Source organism: Paroedura picta, chromosome 17 (genome assembly GCF_049243985.1).
Source record: "Paroedura picta isolate Pp20150507F chromosome 17, Ppicta_v3.0, whole genome shotgun sequence".
Taxonomy (NCBI): Eukaryota; Metazoa; Chordata; class Lepidosauria; order Squamata; family Gekkonidae; genus Paroedura; species Paroedura picta.
Genome location: NC_135385.1, coordinates 23,666,631 through 23,683,142, shown reverse-complemented (window position 1 = coordinate 23,683,142; position 16,512 = coordinate 23,666,631). Strand labels below are relative to the sequence as shown.

Here is a 16,512-nt window from a genome sequence, read left to right as displayed (position 1 = left end):
CTTCCTCTCGTACAGCTCTCCTCTGCTTCCCTGAAATGAGATTTCCCAGGAAATATTATTATCTGGTGCTGGGTTATATAATTGGCTTTAAGCGAGAGCCAGCGTGGGCCAGAGAACTGAAATGAAGAGCGCTTTTCATGCTGTAAATGGTTCATCCCGAGCTCCGCACGGCTTAAACGAAGGCTAATAAGGATTATTCGTTTCCTGCGGCCCCTTTAAAGTCTCTGAGGGGTTTATGGTATTTCTCCATAGCCAATTAGGAATCGGAGTAAAATATGTATATCAGTGGAATTCAGTCCCATCTCTGTGCTAAGGATTACAAATCTGATGATTGGACGACATAGGTGATACAGGGCTGTACCTGGGAATCAATTGCAGGAGAATCCCAGCCCCCCAAAAAAGGAAGGAGAGGATAGAGACACCCCCAAGAGAGAAGTGATTCTGTAAACACAGGAACTGCATCTCAAATTAGAAACATCCAGCAAGGTCTTGTAATGTGACAAGATCTTAACGGCCCAGTCACCTCCTTTCAGCCTTCCCTACCTTACAGGGTTGTTGTGAGGATAGAACCAAGGATGCTGCTCGGACTTTGGAGAGTCAACGTCCCACCCAATTACACCCAGCTCTGGAAGGCCCCTCCTTGACTTCAGCTGCCTCAGGATGGTTTAGAGATCTCTGAAAATGACAGCCACCTACAGAAGTAGGGACAGGGCACCGATTAGCTTTAAACTTTAGATATATGAATATATATATATATAAAACCTTCCTTGCTGATTTCTCTTGTCACTTGCCACTTTGCACTAGAACAAGGAAGGAAGGAATGGGGGCTGGGGGGGGCATGCAGGGGGGAAAGTTAATTTATTGCAGCATTTAGCTCTGATATTGCCTTCCTGTCACCTAAATAGTTTCTAATTACTACCCTGGAGAGTAATTCGGAGCTTTTAAAAGTTCTGTGCTAAATTCTTTCTCTTTCCCCCTGTGCTGCATATACTTTTTAAGACCCAAAGTTATGGATAACATTTTTAACTCCCGGATGCTTCTGAACGGGGAGAGCTTATGCCTCCGTGGCTACTGGAGTCTGCCGCCTCTAGACAGTTATTTTGTGTCCCCCCCCGTCCCCCCTCCGTTAGTCCATCTGCGGCCGCCCCTCTCTCCTGCAGAGGAGCCCACATGGCTGCTGTTCCGCCCTTCGGGTTTTGTACGTTCCCTTTTGGGCCTTTGCTCTTTGTTTTCGCTGCTTCTGGTTCCTTCCCTTCTTCTGGGCTGTTCTTGCATCAGGCATGTAAAAAAACTGGGGTGAAAACCGCTTGGATGAGAACAAATATTTCGCGGGAGAAAGCGATGTTGCCGTGGAAAGAAAGATTTCACGACCGCGGTTCTCGCGAATGAAGTTTCGCTCAGCCATCTGAACTGAACCAGACAGCTTTCGAAATCTGGGGAGAAGAATTGTGGGCGCGAACCATGTGGACGTGCTGGAGGCTTCCTAAGGGACGGCGGGAAGGACTTCTGAGAGACAAATACTCTTCCCGGTAGCCTTTAGTTATTCGATGACTAACAGGGAAGGAAAATGGGGTGGGGGGGCTCAGGTCAGGAACTGAGAGGATAAATTGCACGAAATTTAGGATGAAGTTTCGCTGGGACCTCAACGGTGGTATCCCAGCCGGACACATCGCCCTACATATTGTTGCGTTTGTATTCTCTTTTGGGTAGAAGAGTGCCCGGCCCAGGAGGGTTCCAGCTCTGTGAGAAGGTCTAGTCTAGAAAACCGGACCACACGGCAGGCCCGGGGCTGGAATGCTGTGGTTATGGGGGGGCGGGGCGGGAGGAAATGAGGGTGATTTGGCAGGGGCAACAATGAGTCAGAGTCAGACGGCGGAAACCTCCGTGAGGATTGTCCCCTGCCATCCATCACTGCTTGCAGAGGTTTTAAAAAGTTAATCAGTACACACGCTTAATTTTTTTTTTTAATTGGAGTTACTACGCTTGAGCCAAGTGTGTGCCAACCTTAGAGACGTTCTGCTTGTGCAGGATCTCTCCGATTTAATGTCCGCATTTCTTCGGGGGCAGTTTTTGGGGCTGTTTTGGCCCAAGAGCTATGTCGATCCTCTCACCACCTTTGATTTGATGGGCTTTGACGCGGGGAAGGTGGGCAGAATGGTTCCTGGGTACATTGGCTTTTCTCGCTGTAAATGAAAGTACAGGAGGCAAATATGGTGACCAAGGAAGTCATGGGGCCCATGGATTCCTTTTCTGGCCCTCAGCAAGGGTTTTTTTAAAGAAGTTGGTGTGACCAAAAGGGGATTTGGCTTGCAATCACCATTCCCTTCCTTTCCCCACAGCGGACCCCTTTGAGGTAGGTGAGGCTGAGAGAACTCTGAGAGAACTGCAACTGGCCCAAGGTCATCCAGCCGGCTGTCTGTGGAAGAGGCATGGGGAGGTAAGCCTGTCTCTCCAGGTTAGAGTCTGCTGCTCTTTAACATGGCACCACGCTGGCTTTGGGTTTGTTTTTGACTTGAATTAAAGTTTCTCGATTCTATTGTCGGGCAAACGTGGTCAGGGAAGGCTGAGTTTTAAGAATCAAAGGTCAGCCTTCAGCTTTTGAGGCGCTTGGAGTTTTGACGTGTCGTTCCAGTCAGAGGGAAGAACCCATTCAAGATCGCCCGGGATTTCCTTTGAGCTTGAATTTCGCTACTTAGGAAACGGTTCCCTCGTCGAGGTGCCGATTACGAGGAGACGTGTCAGAACTCTGTTATCGCACTTGGCATTTCTCAATGGGCCACTGACGCCACTTCTGATAACACCGTTTGCGTAGGGACGGCGGAGTGAAATAATTCCGGTTTCAGACTCGGGGGACCCGACAGATTGTTTACATGAACTGCCCCAGAGCGTACAGGACCAAAATCCCGCCTCAGCTCCACGCCGTATATCTGCTGCTCTGCACATCTGTATCGGTCTCCTCTGGAGAAATCGGCAGGGCCAGAACGACACAAGAATCTCTTTGTTCTGTCTTCTCATTTAGCATGCTCAAGGGCCCTGTGGATTGGTGCAGTTCTTTCTTTTTAAAAACCTGTATCAGCTGAGCGTTGAGTATGAAGAGGTGGGGGGGGGGTTACTCGATGGGTGCTCGAAAATAGAGATCTCCCTCCTCCTCTTCTTCCTCTTTGACAGTTTGGCTTATTGTTGCCCATAGAAGATTATATTCTTGTCTCCCCACCTTCTTGTAATAAGCAGCCACCTGTTGAGTGATTCTTCTGGTTTTTCTGCGGAGAACTAAGCAGCCGCTGCTGTCAACGGATTCAAAAAACCTAGAACAGAGAAACCACGTAATTTCTCGGGGCCAACCCCCTGATGCACCATGGCGGGCAAGTTTAGCAAATACCAAAGTTCTGCCTCATTTGGCCAGGCCCACTAAAAGCAGCTTGCATTCCGGGAGGTTGGATTTTGCAGAATTCACCTGCCGAATTCAGGAAGATCTTTGCCAACTCTACCCTGCTGGTGAAGACCAGGTTACCGGAGGGCTCGTGCCCCCAACTCGCTGGAGGGCAGGATTCTTTCTTGGTCCAATGCGTGTGACGTTCTTAGTTGAGCATTTAGGGCATTGCTTGAAAACACGCATGCCACATGCTCTACACGTGGTGACGGCCAAGGGGGCTTCTAATTGCTAATTATTTTAAAATGCAATGGTCCTCGGAGCAAAGAAATGAAAAGGAGAGATTTGCTGTCAGTCAGCTTGACGGAAGGGCGACCCTGGCTCAGGACGGAGCTCTCCGCCACGGGACTTTGGATGGGCTGGTGCTGCTACTTGTGCCAAAGCGCTCCGTGGGCGACTGGTCTATCGGAAGGAGTGTGTGTCCCTTGAAAGCTCATACCGTGAAGGAAACTTTGTCGGTCCTCACGGGGCCATTGGGCTCAGTAGATGTCTGAGAGGGGCTTCAAACATCGGCTCAGCACTTCTTGGGGTTTTCTTTTGGGGGGTTCTCGTGCCCGCCCCAGATCCCCAACGCCGTCGACCGGCCGGTATTCCCTGAGAGAACGTGCAGCGTGGTCCGGAGCCGCGCGCGATGTTCTCTGCCATTTCCCAAGAAAGCCCTTAAAAGGAAGAAAAGAAGAACCAGCCTCTTTGCAAATTAGCTTATTTTTCTGCGCCCGGGCCGGCCACCCTCGCCGGACGCTCCTCCACACGTGCGAGGTGAGCGTGGCCGTTGAAATCTCTGCCATTTTGTGAGCTTTATTCCGTCCTCACTTGCATTCATCCTCTCCGGCCCGATAACAGTGGTGCCCATTGTGTCCCGGCTCTGCAGCTGCTGAAATTTGACGAGATCCAAACCGAAGAAAACAGGAGCAGGTGGATCAACAATGCAACCCTTTCGTTCCCAGCAGTATCAGTATGCAGCCGGGGCCTGTTGGCGGTGGGCGAGACGGGGGGGGGGGCCTGCGGAACGGAGCCCAGGAGCAGGATCCTGACGAGAATCCCCGGCAAGGGGTGTGTGTGTGTGTGTGTGTGGCTGTTTCCTTTTGCCACAGGCCACCAGTGTCCTGGAATCTTAAGTGGGACTTCTCTTGTCTGCCGTGGAAAGATGGCTGAGCATTTCCCTGGCAAATTGTTCACTGACCACTGTGTGCCTCTGCTCCTTCGGCCTCGCAGACCAGGGTCTCTGGGCGCATTCGGCCTCTAGAAGTTAGGCGACAGCGTCAGGGCGTGCCAGGCCAAATTGTACGGTTGGCCCAAGGAACACAGCGCAGTGTGTTCTGACTGGCCGTTGCTGTCCATGGTCCCCGGCCTTGGGGACAGCTGGCCTTGGGTGGTGCTCCCCTGGAGGCGTGCTGCCTGATGGGCAAACTTGGGCTGAACGTGAAGAGAAACGTCCCAACGGCAAGAGAGGGAGGAGAATGAAACCTGGACCGGGAGGCCGCTCTGCCCCACGGGAGGCCTTCCAGCAAAGGTTTGGACAGCTATCCGTCTCCAGCGCTGGCTTTCCTGCATCGACTGGCCTCTCAGGACTCTCCCGACTCTGCGGTCATGATTCGGACAGGGGGATGCTTGTTTCTAAAACTGTGCATTGTGCCGGGGCCTTCAGGGCTCCCCCCTCCCCGATGGCATTGTTGCATTGTTGCATTATCATTCCGATGCATTATTTGCATTTGCACGAGCTTCATGTTGTTTGGAAAATACGTCCTGCCATGCCGGAAGGCACGAATGTTGAAGGCCAGGTTCAAATCCCCGTTTGTGCTAGGGTAGCTCGCTGGGAGACAGTTGGCCAGTCGCTCCCTCTCCTCCTAGCCCACCTCGCAGGGTGGTTGTGGGGAGAGAAGAGGAAGGAGCTACTTTGCATAGATTCCGGTGGGCAGCCCCGTTGGTCCGAAGCCACAGGACAAGGCTTGAATCCAGGGGTGCCTTTGAGACCAGGAGGGGTCAACCGGTGATTACGCACACAGGGTTAGCGAGCCCTGAGAAGAGTCCCCATCTTGGGGCACCTTTGGGGCACGGCAGCGGCGGGGAAACGCTTCTCCTCCCTCCTCGCCCCTGAAGCTGCTCCTCGTCAAACGTCCGGCCCGAGGAAGGGCCTCGCTGCTCCAGCAGCTGCCTGGACCTGCCCCGCCAGCGATCCTCCCTAAGGTTGTGTCACGCAGCCTGCTCAACTCTTTGTTTTTAAAAAGGTGGCGTTGGAAACAGGGCCCCGTCCCCCCCACCCCTCCGTCCCCTGGCTGCTCAACTCTGCAGAGCTGGTGCTCAGCTGTGGCTTCTGTCACTGGGTAATTTAAGGGTGTCCCCCCCTCCAAGAAAGCGCAACAGCTGGGTGAGCGCTGTTTGTCCCTCCCTCCGCGCTGATGCCTAATATTCCCCCCCTCCCCGCCTCCTTCCAGCTGCACGAGGGAGTCCACCTCCTCCTCCTCCTCCTCTCCGTCCCCCTCCGTGTGTTTTTCAACCGGCTTGAATGTGATGCTGGAACCAGCTCCAATTGGCAGTGCCAGCGCTCGGCTTTGGATAAGCGGGGCAGGTGCGGCAGCTGGGCGGGGGCGCCGGGGGGGGGCAAATCTGTCTTCTCCTTGGCGCCCAGCCGAGTCGCGTCTCAGCCGCCTGGCGCGTCCTGCACAGGGGAGGCTGTGTCTGAAACGGGGTGGGTCACCGGGGGACGGCCCCCCCTGATCTCCATCGATTTGGGGGGTCCCACCTGGAAGGCGAGCCAGCGCAGTGTCGTGGTTAGGGCATCGGACGAGGAGCCAGGAGGGCCAGGTTCAAATCCCCCCACCCCCCAACAAGAGGCAAAACTGAACTGCAAAACTGCTTTAAGCACAAAAAGGCTGAAGACTTCCAAATTGAAGGGCCCAGTAAATTCGTTCGTTCGTTCGTTCGTTCGTTCGTTCGTTCGTTATCTATCTATCTATCTATCTATCTATCTATCTATCTATCTATCTATCTATCTATCTATCTATCTATCTATCTATCTATCTATCTATCTATCTATCTATCTATCTATCTATCTATCTATCTATCTATCTATCTATCTATCTATCTATCATGTTATCCAATGTTTGTAACAAAAATCTAAGAGTTTTCAGTGGGCCGACAATGGCCCTGTAATATTTATTTATTTATGAATAGCCTCAAACCTGAGCAAAATCTTACATTTCAATATAAAACCCACAGCGAATGTGACCCTGACTAACAGCGGAAGCCCGAGGACAGGGGAGAGGGACTTGGTGGACGAAGCAGCGCCCGTGGGGATACCATGTCGGGGATACCTGGTCTGAGGTGTGCCTCGGGAGAAACGTGGCAAGGGGAACTGGGACATGCAAGGAAGTTACTGGGGTGCAGCTTTGGGTGGGCGAGGGCTGCCAGGGCCTGCCAGGCGCATAGTAAGGGATGGGGGGGGGATCCGTGGCTGCTGATCCAGCTGGTACAGCTGTTTCTCTGGAAGCAGAGCTGGAGTATTAGCATGTGAAAGGTTTGGCAACACAGCCAGTCTTGTGCGAGCTGAAATCCGAGGAGAGATATACTACCTTTCGGGTGCCAGTTCAGCGCCCATAACCGCTCTTTGTGGCTGCCGGCGGTAACAATTAACCTTTCAAGGCCCCCCCCATCCGTTGCTCCCCCCTTCCACGCAGCTGCCGGTGCCGCGGCCGACTCTCCCCTCCACCACCCTGCTGGCTTTGGGGAAGGAGCGGTATCTCCTGCTAACCGCAGGATATGCGCTGATAAAAGGAGAATCCCGTTCTCTTTATGAGCCAGCCTCATTCGCCAAGGAGGGGAAAACAGTCATTAAGTTTTAATTGGAGAGGACTTTGGGGTCTTTCGGTTAGCCGGAACAAAAGGAAGGGGGATTTCCAGTAATTATCATCTCTCTTCCTCCGACGTTTAACTTGACAAATTGTCAGGAGGTGGAAATCCACAAATTGGCACGCCGCTGTCCGAGAGACCTGCGGGCCCGCACGTTGCTCAGGGCGGGCACTTCCAGAAAGCGGCTGGTCTTCTGCAAGCCAGGCATTAATTAAGCCGTTTAAAGGCTTCGGTGTGGGCGAGGCTGCCTGTTGACTCTCTGCATGACCTGCTGTTCTTTCCCACAGAGGGGAGCGGAGTTCATTCAGGCATGCCTCTGGATTGGGTGTGATCTGGATTGTTTGGTCGCTTGTGAGAAGGGCATGCAACGGGGTCGCCTGCCCCGGATGAGGCTGCCCGTTGCCTCTCTGTAGGAATCACTGCTCTGGCTTTCTGTTTTCCTGGAAGTTTGGTCTCCTAGGCCTACTCTGACATGTTAACCACAACGCCTCACCGGCTTTCTAGCAGTGTGGTCTGTACTCTTGGTTCAGTGGGCTACCTAGAAGAGTATCACCCCTTTCTGTTGCTTTGGGTAGAAGCGCGAATGCCGCAGGGTGGTTGGGAGCGAAGTTAAGCCGAACCATCAACAGGTCAGCCTTTTCCTCTTGATGCAGGCAGCACTTTGGGCTAATCCTGCGTTGAGCAGGGGGTTGGACTAGATGGCCTCTATGGCCCCTTCCAGCTCTAGGATTCTGTGATTCACTAGAACTTCAAGGGCAGCTGGGACCTTTGCCTGACAGTGCAGGAATGACTGTTTGCTCTCCTCCTCCCCCCCCCCCCCCTTCTGGTTAACCATTTGGATGTTTACATCGTGGACCGTTTTACTGCGAAGGGAGCAAAATGCAAATGCTGAAATTTGCCTGCTCTCAGAAGGAACTGCGTTTCTTCCATGCCTGCAACAGCCCCAGGGGTCGGCTCTTGCTGCAGGTGGCCCATTCCGGGGCAGGGTGACTCCAAGACAATTCGGGAGTGTATCCAGGAGGGGGGGGCATTTTGTTGGGGGGGCTGTCTGTCTGGCCAACTGCTCCTAGAAGTGGCTGGCCGGGGCTCATGTTTTGGGGTGGCTCACCAATGATGTGGGCCAGGGAAAAGCCCCGTTCCCTCAGAGCTGGGCCAGAGAGGCAAAATATCTGCAGGTTTTGGAGCCACCAAGAACCCCCTGCCCTTTGATCCTGAGCGGGAGTGCGGAACCTCTGAAAGGTTGGGGGAAACTGAAAAAATATGGACCATTCAGCTGGGTCGGCAGGCGGGTCAGAAGCAACAGGGCAAAGCTTGAGTCCCACAGAGTTGGTGTAAAGCAGGGGTGGCCAACTGTGGCTCTCCAGATGCCCATGGACTACAATTCCCATGAGCCCCTGCAATTGTAGTCCCTGGGCCTCTGGAGTGCCACAGCTTGGCCACCCCTGGTCTGAAGCAACATAACCAAGCTTGAGTCCAGGGGCACCTTGAAGGCCAGCCAGGTTGACTGACGCTTCCATGTGCCGGAGGGAGTGTGCATGTGCACACTTAAGCTTCTACCCAGAATGAAACTTCTTCGTTGGCCGCCAGGCTGCCCCCGGGCCCAAACTAGGCTCTGCAAATAATATTGTGAGCCTTTAAGGCCCTTCTGGTCCTCTTGCCCTTCTCTGGCGCTGCAGGCAGACTGAGCACCCCCCCCACACCCTCTCGAGCTGCCCTTTGCCGTTCGGGAGTGACTAACCCCGCGCTCTCCTTTCCCCCGGCAGGGTGGGAATCTCAGCTTCTCGAGACGGGATTCTTGGGCATCTTCCTGTGCCCGCTCTGGACTCTCTCCCAGTGGCCGAGGCGCACGCCTCCTTCCCGCATTGTGATCTGGGGCTACCGGTGGCTCATCTTCCGAATCATGCTGGGAGCGGTAAGTGGCCTTCTCCATTTCAGCTCTGGCCCTTAAGGGACTGAAACCAGCGGGCACGGTGCTCTGGCCCCTTGCGCTGCAGCCACCTTAAATAGGCTTCCTCTCTCGAACAGTTTGGCCGCCTTGCAGAGGGGATTGCACAAGTCTCCTCCTGCGAGCCTGCGGAGGAATGACACACTCTCCAAGTACTGGTGCACGGATTATTTGGGGACCTTCCCCGTTCCTGACCAGGTCTCTTTAATTTCCTCAGATCTCCCTTGTGGTTGGCGTTCCAGGGAGTTCCGGGAGCGTGCCCCCCTTCCGCTCTTCCTGTCCCCTCCCGCAGCACAGGTGCCGATGGGGGCCGCGGCAGGCTCCTCCCCTTGTCCCTGAGATGACACCCGCCTGGCCCCGGGAGGCAACACGGGGCTCTCTGTCTGCAAAAAGCATCAGGCCTTCCCGCTGCAAGGGACCCCCCGGGGCTGCGAGGCGCTGCTGCACCTGTTGTGCGTAGCGGAGGGTCCGGTGGTCTGAAATTTAGGGGTTAGGGGAGGAGAGCAAAGAGAAGACCCCCTCCCGGTCTTGTAGGAGTGGGGGTCTGCTCTCGGGACAGTGGTGGAGAAGCAGCCGGGTTCATTTGCAAATCGGTCTCTGGCCAGGATCGTAATGGCCCTGCATGTAGCTGTGACGTGGCAGCTTCAGTTGGGACGCTGAGCGCAGTTCCCGTCGCCGTGTCTCAAAAAGGACCTTGCAGAGATGGAAAACGTACGGAGAAGGGCAGGGGGCAGGATGAGGGGTCTGGAGCACGTATATACTATAGGGAGTGACAGAAGACGGCAGGGGCGGGGGCTTGTTCAGGGGCCCGTAGAATTGGACTACACTGCAGTTTTGGGGTCATTTGCAGGAAGGCTGCCACGGTGAATGACAGACCGGAATAATTCCAGAATCCCAGAAAAAAATGAACTGAAACTAGAGAATTGGTGTTTTGGAGGCTTGAATCACCCATTAATGCCAATAATTATGCCCTCCCTGTTATCTGGATCTGAAAAATAACATGTCTCCCCCCGGCCACCCCCCCAGTATACATCCCCAGTTCTTTGTTTCTTTCCGGCTTCTGGTTCCTCTGTGAGGCTTCCTAACGTGGGTGCTTTGGCATGAAGGAAGCTACTGGGAAGGGGGGGGGAATGGGGGGAATCATCTCTGCAGCTCCCAAAAGCGTGGCTTCAAAGGAAGAAGAGCTGGGTCTGGAAAGGACGCTGAATTTAACGCCCGGAGCGGCGGGCCGGTTGCGTTCCGATGAAACCCGACTCGTTTTCAAGGTATTGAGTCGAGGGCCCTCGTCTTCCTCCCTCGCCTCCGATCTCTGAGCCGAAGAGCTCTTGCCCCAATTTCGTTTTATTGCATTAACGTGGGCCGGGGCTGGGAAGAAAGGGCGCTTTCTTCTCCGTGCTTTTATCCGAGTTCGTGTGCGAGGACAGGCTTCTGTGGCGGAGCTTCCTGGGATCTCTGCTGGGGAACTGAGGCCTCCAGAGTCTGACCTCCGACCTTCCAGCTGCATCCCTCCCCTGCTCCGTAGGGATCTCATCCTTGACTCCTGAGCAACCCTCGTCTTGGGCTTCTCTGATCTTTCTTTGGCTGCCCGAGTCAGAGGCCCTTCGGCAAGAAGGACTCTCCGAGCATTTCCAGCCCCTCCTCCGCCCGCCGCCCCCTTCAGCGGCGAAAAGGCCCGGAATCAAGCCTCCAGAGTCTTGCAGAAATCCCACTTCCCCCACTGCGGGCAGGGAGGCATTCTGGAAGCCCAGGGGAGAGGCAGGTTTTTAGCTGCCACCCTGCTCCAATCTGCTCCCCTCCAAATGGAATCACATTATGTAAGGACGTCAGAGAAGAAGCCATCTTGGATCAGGCCAGTGGCTCATCCAATCCAATGCTCTGTGTCCCACGATGACAAGAACCCAGGGGCCGTCAGGAGGCCCACCAGTGGGACCAGAACTCCAGAAGACCCCCCCCCCCCCCCCGTTGGCTCTTATGTCTTGCGAGGCGACCAGGAGTCAGCGCATCTCCCCCGTCACCCAAAGTAATTTCTGCACCGTCAAGGTCCATCTTGAGGATAACTGTCCACCTGGCCGGGGAGCTGGATGATTTGCAAAAAGCCCCGTTTGCTACGGGGATGATTTGAATTCGAGGCAAAGCAGATCCCGGGTGGCAGCAAAGAGCTCCTTTGTTCCTCCGTGTTTGCATACGGGTCCCCGGCCAGGTAACGAGGGGCGGGGAACGGCCTGCCTGAGTTCTTTGCGGTCGATCAGGAGGTTCAAATGCAAACATGCCAAGCCAGGGCGGGGAGGACCCAGCGTCTAATTCGGGAGCTCAGAAGCATGCCCGATCGCTCATGTCTCAGGCGGACTCGCCCGCCGCCCACGACCGGCAGGGCGAGGGTCTGACTAACCCAGGGTCCTTGGCCAGGGCTCTTCAAGGCAGAGGGAGGTGGTCACAGCCTGGATGGGCAGGGGTCACACCCTGCACGGCTACAGCTGTTCCCAAGGTCCAGAAGGAGAAGGGGAAGCCCACGGGGGAGATTGGGGCGGGGGTGGTGTGACTGCATTCTCTTTCCCCCCTTTGCCTGTTGGCCTGCCTGGCGCTGAACAAATTAGAACCCACTCCCCACGGGTCCTTCCCCCCCTACTTGTTTAATCCCTGAAGCATTAATGAATGGCCCACCATGCTGAAATCCGGAACACGCTTTTGAACGGCGCCTCTGCTGGAAGCTTTTGTAACCAGGTTGGCAGGAAAATGTTCAGTGTCGGTGTGGCCCTAATCCTCGGATTTCGGTATCTGCAGGCGGGGGACAGACTTTACCATTTTATGCCTAGGCATACCTTGACACTGGCCAGACAGATGTCATGCTTGCCAGACTGTGTCTGTGGACAGCTGACTTCTCCCCTAGTGGGGTCATAAAAGGGACTTCTTTCCAGTGGAAATAGTCTTCCTTGTTTGGGTCACTGTGACACAGGTTCTGATAACCCGCAACTTTCACATGTGACCTGTTCCATGCAGGAAAAGCCAGCTGGTTCTGCCCAGAGAGCCCAGGCCATCCCGGTCCCGTCAGATCTCAGAGGCTGAGTAGGGCTAACCTCGGTTTGTATTGGGATGGGAGACTTCCAAGGATTTGGGTTGTCATTCCTCCAAAGAACACTAGGGGTCATGATGGAGAGGCAGGCCAGGGCAAATCCCCTCTGAGCCTCCCTTGCCTGGCTGCCAGGCTGGCTACACTAAGGTGAGAAGTTAACTCTCCGTCTCTCAGTTACGCCTACCTAAAAGGATTGTGGTTAAGGGAAGAAAGGAGGCAGGGCATTATGTCCCCCACCAGATTCTGCATTGAGCGATGGGCTTGACTAGTTCCCTCTCTGGCCCTTTCCAACTCTATGATCTCGTGTATGCCCACCTGAGTCCCTCGGAAAGAAATTCGGGATACCGACTAAGCTCTGCTCCGAGCTTCGGCCTTTCCTCTTCGGCAACAATCACAGGAGCTGAGTTTCGGCAAACAGAATTGCTTAAAGATGGCAGGATTCAGAATATTCCAGTCTAACCGAATTGGGGGGCTTTGTGACCCCGACCTCTCAGGGAAGGCAGACCTTATGATATAGCTTGTGCTGGGTGGATTCCATTTGGCCGGTGTCTCGGAAGTCTCGGCGGATTTATTTCCTCCTGAACCTGGTTTTGTGTGTGTGTGACTCGTGTCGCTCGTAGTTCCTTAATGTTTCGTGCGGGGTTGTGTGTGCCTGTGTGTGTGGCTTTTGAGTCTCCCCCTCCCTCCCCTTTCTAGCATTTCCATCCCCCCCCCCCCCCCAGCCTTTCATGTTTGACTTTTGAGAATTCTCCTCTGAGTTGCGGTGAAAATAACCTCCCGTATTGCTTTTCTCCTTGACAGGGATTGATTAAAATTCGCGGGGATCGCTGCTGGAGAGAGCTGACTTGCATGAACTACCACTACGAGGTGAGCCGCTCGACAGCACCGTCTTTCCCCGTGATATATTTGTTCTCTCGGCTTTCCCGCCTGACTCTGAGCTTCTGCCAGGATTCGCCGGACTCCTGCTTTACGCGCAGCCCGAATTTTCTGCCAATTCCTCGGTAATCTTGTCCTGCTCCCATCCCTTCTGCAGCGGGACCAGAAGATCTAGTTCTCTCCCCCCCTTACTTGTAGGTCACTCGGATCAGTTCAGATGCAGCCCTCGGGGAGAGGCGGGCAATAAATCTATAATAATAATAATAATAATAATAATAATAATAATAATAATAATAATAATAATAATAATAATAATAATAATAATAATAATAATAATAATAATAATAATAGAACTGTTGCTTGCAGCCATGTGCACGGGCCTGGCTCTCCCTCCCTCCCTCCCTTGCTGCCCATCAGCTTATTTCTTTATTTTTTATTTATTAAACATATGCATTTCCGTTCCCTCCCAGGGGGTCTTGAGGTGGGTAACGCCAGTTAAAACACTGACAAGCATTAATAACGCTTAAAACAGGGGTAGTCAAACTGCGGCCCTCCAGATGTCCATGGACTACAATTCCCAAGAGCCCCCTGCCAGCAAATGCTGGCAGGGGGTTCTTGGGAATTGTAGTCCATGGACATCTGGAGGGCCGCAGTTTGACTACCCCTGGCTTAAAAGGTCGACACATCTCTGTTCAAAACCCGAAAGCAGACCGCATGAAAAGGCTCACCGAACTTAAAGCCAAGCGGGGGAGCTCTGCTTTGGCAGCCCTGTGGATCTTGGATCGGTCCTACAGGACCTGCGTTCTCATTTGGCTGCTGGTTCCACCGGGACGGGGCCACCACGAATAAGGCTTTTGCCCTGTCGGATGCCAGGCAAATGACCCGGGGGGAGGGCGGGGGGGGGCAGGCTACAAGGAGCTTGCAAGCTGAAGAACACAAATTTCGGGGAGGGGGATCATATCGGAAGAGGAGGTCTGCCAGGTATGGAGGTCCCAGACTGCTTAGGGCTTTAAAAGTAATCACCAAAACCTTGGATTTGATCCAGCATCCAATTGGCAGCCACTGCATCCGTTTCAAGACAGGAGAACTTCTCGGTTTCAGCCTAAACTGTAGCGTGCCGTTACATTTCAGCAGACACAATAAGTTTTTATACTTCCCTGCCCAGCCTAATCTGAGATTAGGCGGGTGGCAGCTTCTCGGTCATGGTACCGAAACTCTGGAACTCTCCTGGGGAGATTTGTCTGCCCCTTTCTGTTGCTGTCTAGCCAACGTGGTGTCGTGGTTCAGAGCAGCGGCCTCTAATCTGGAGAGCCGGGTTTGATTCCCTCTTCCTTCTCCAAATGATGCCTGTGGGTGACCTTGAGCCAGTCCCAGTTCTCTCAGAGCTCTCTCGGCCCCACCTACCTCACAGGGTGTCTGTGGTGGGAAGAGGAAGGGAAGGTGATTGTAAGCTGCTTTGAGACTCCTTCAAATAGTAAAAAGTGGGGTATCAAAAACCCAGTAGTAGTAGTAGTAGTAGTAGTAGTAGTAGTAGTAGTAGTAGTAGTAGTAGTAGTAGTAGTAGTTCTTCTTCTTCTTCCCTTTTTAAAAATGTGTCATTTCCTCAGCAAACCCCTCATTCCTCACCTACACTTAATTTTTTTACATAAATTTTAACTCTGCCTTTCTTCCTCCCCGTCTTGCTCGGACCCCCCGGGGAAGGCGGGAGAGGAGAAATCCCAGGAGCCGGAGGTGTCAAAAGGCTCCCGAGTGGTGGCAGCGTCAGACGGGCGAGCCTGAGGAGGTTCTGCGTTGATCTCAGCCTGGGAGAATGTGATGGTCTGTTGACGAAGCAGGTCCAGAACTCGCGCCAAGCTGATTCATGGAGGGCGGCGCAGGGTGGAGTTGGACGCGGCCGGCGGCTACTGCTTTACGAAGCGGAAACAAAGATGGCTCTTTGTTTCCTTTCCTAGCTGGGCCGGAGAGCCAGTGGACGCTCACAGTTTCCCCACTGGTGGCAGGGAGGGCTATTTTTGAACCCAATCTGAAGGAAAGGGCCGAGGGGGGAGGGAGGGGGCTTGTGGTTGGGAGTAGAGTCGCTTGCGAGAGGGGTTGGGAGGATCCCGTCTGGTGCTTTTGGAGAACTTGCACGTTTGTGTCCGTGCACCATGCCTTTAAAGTTGCCAGCTTCCAGGCGGCAGCTGGAGATCTCCCGCCATTACAATCGCTCTACTTGGAGGAGGAGGAGGTGTTGGGGTGGGGAGTACACCAGATGCCCCCTGGTGATGTCACTGCTGCCTGTCAAGTGATGTAAGCATCTTAGAACTGACATTTGTTGCCGTGGTGACGCACGGAAGAGTCGTCGAGACCTCTGTGGGTCTAGAGGCAGGCGGCCGTCGATTGGGAGGGTCCCCTCCTTGGCAGATGCGTCTCACGGTGGGGAGGGGGTGCAGGCAACCGACGGGGCAGAGTTGGGGGGCCGGTGTCCAGCAGTGCATGAAAATCTGCCCTTCCTGTCCCTGCTGAAGTCGTGGCCCCCTTCTTTAAACAAGCTGGCTCTGTATTCTGTCACACGTGCGTTGGAAAATGGGAGACCCGTCGGCTCTCCTGATGTACCCCGAAAAGGCACGGCTTTTAAAGTGTTCGTGGCTTTCATCCCATCAGCTCCTCTCTTGAAGGGGTGCTGATCAAGCCCCTCTTTTCCGAATGACTCTTCCCCCCCTCTACGCTCTAGATGGAAGAATTCCCTCCGGGCGTGCCTTCGCTCTGCCCCCCCCCCCCCCGAGGTCTGCGTTACAGGGAGACAGCGTTCTCCTTCCACGCTTGACATCCTGAGGAGCGCCTGTCAGTCACGCGGCGTGCATGCATTGGTAATGCGCCAGTGGTGTTTTCGGCGGTAACACGACCCCCGTCCGTGGATTGTCTTGTGTTTTCTTAAGGTCTTGCAGTCAACCCGGCGTAAGGCTTCCTACGCGGCGATTGGATTTCATCTTTCCGTGGCTCGCGGAGTCTCTCGTAGGAGACCACACAATCGCCCACCTCACCTGCCTCGAAATTAAGTTATTCTCCCCCCTCCCCCCCCCGCCCCGCCACCCTTGTCATCCGAACTCTTGTCTCTGCCCTCCTCCTGTTCTCGGTCTAATCAGATTAATCTTAGCAGCTCACTTCATGGATAGACTCTGCTCTCCACGGTGACCCTTTAAGAGGCTTTGGAGCTGTTGAGTGGAGCTATCAAAACCGGGGAGGAGGAGGAGACCTTCGCGGACATAGCAGGAAAGGATTCGGCTTTAGAAGAGGCTTACACTTCTTCCCCCTCCCGCTTTTACCTGTTTGCAACTTCCCTTGAAGTTAGACTCCTGCTGG

At 54.1% G+C, this 16,512-nt stretch overlaps 1 protein-coding gene across 1 annotated transcript in view; it reads left to right on the top strand.

Moving 5' to 3' along the window:
• Nucleotides 1-16,512, top strand: part of CIAO3 (cytosolic iron-sulfur assembly component 3) — a 123,202-nt gene that overhangs the window by 17,130 nt on the left and 89,560 nt on the right. The window contains exons 4-5 of the mRNA XM_077316964.1: nt 9,043-9,191; nt 13,096-13,161. Coding sequence (XP_077173079.1) covers nt 9,043-9,191; nt 13,096-13,161 — 215 coding nt within the window. The remainder of the gene's footprint in view (nt 1-9,042; nt 9,192-13,095; nt 13,162-16,512) is intronic.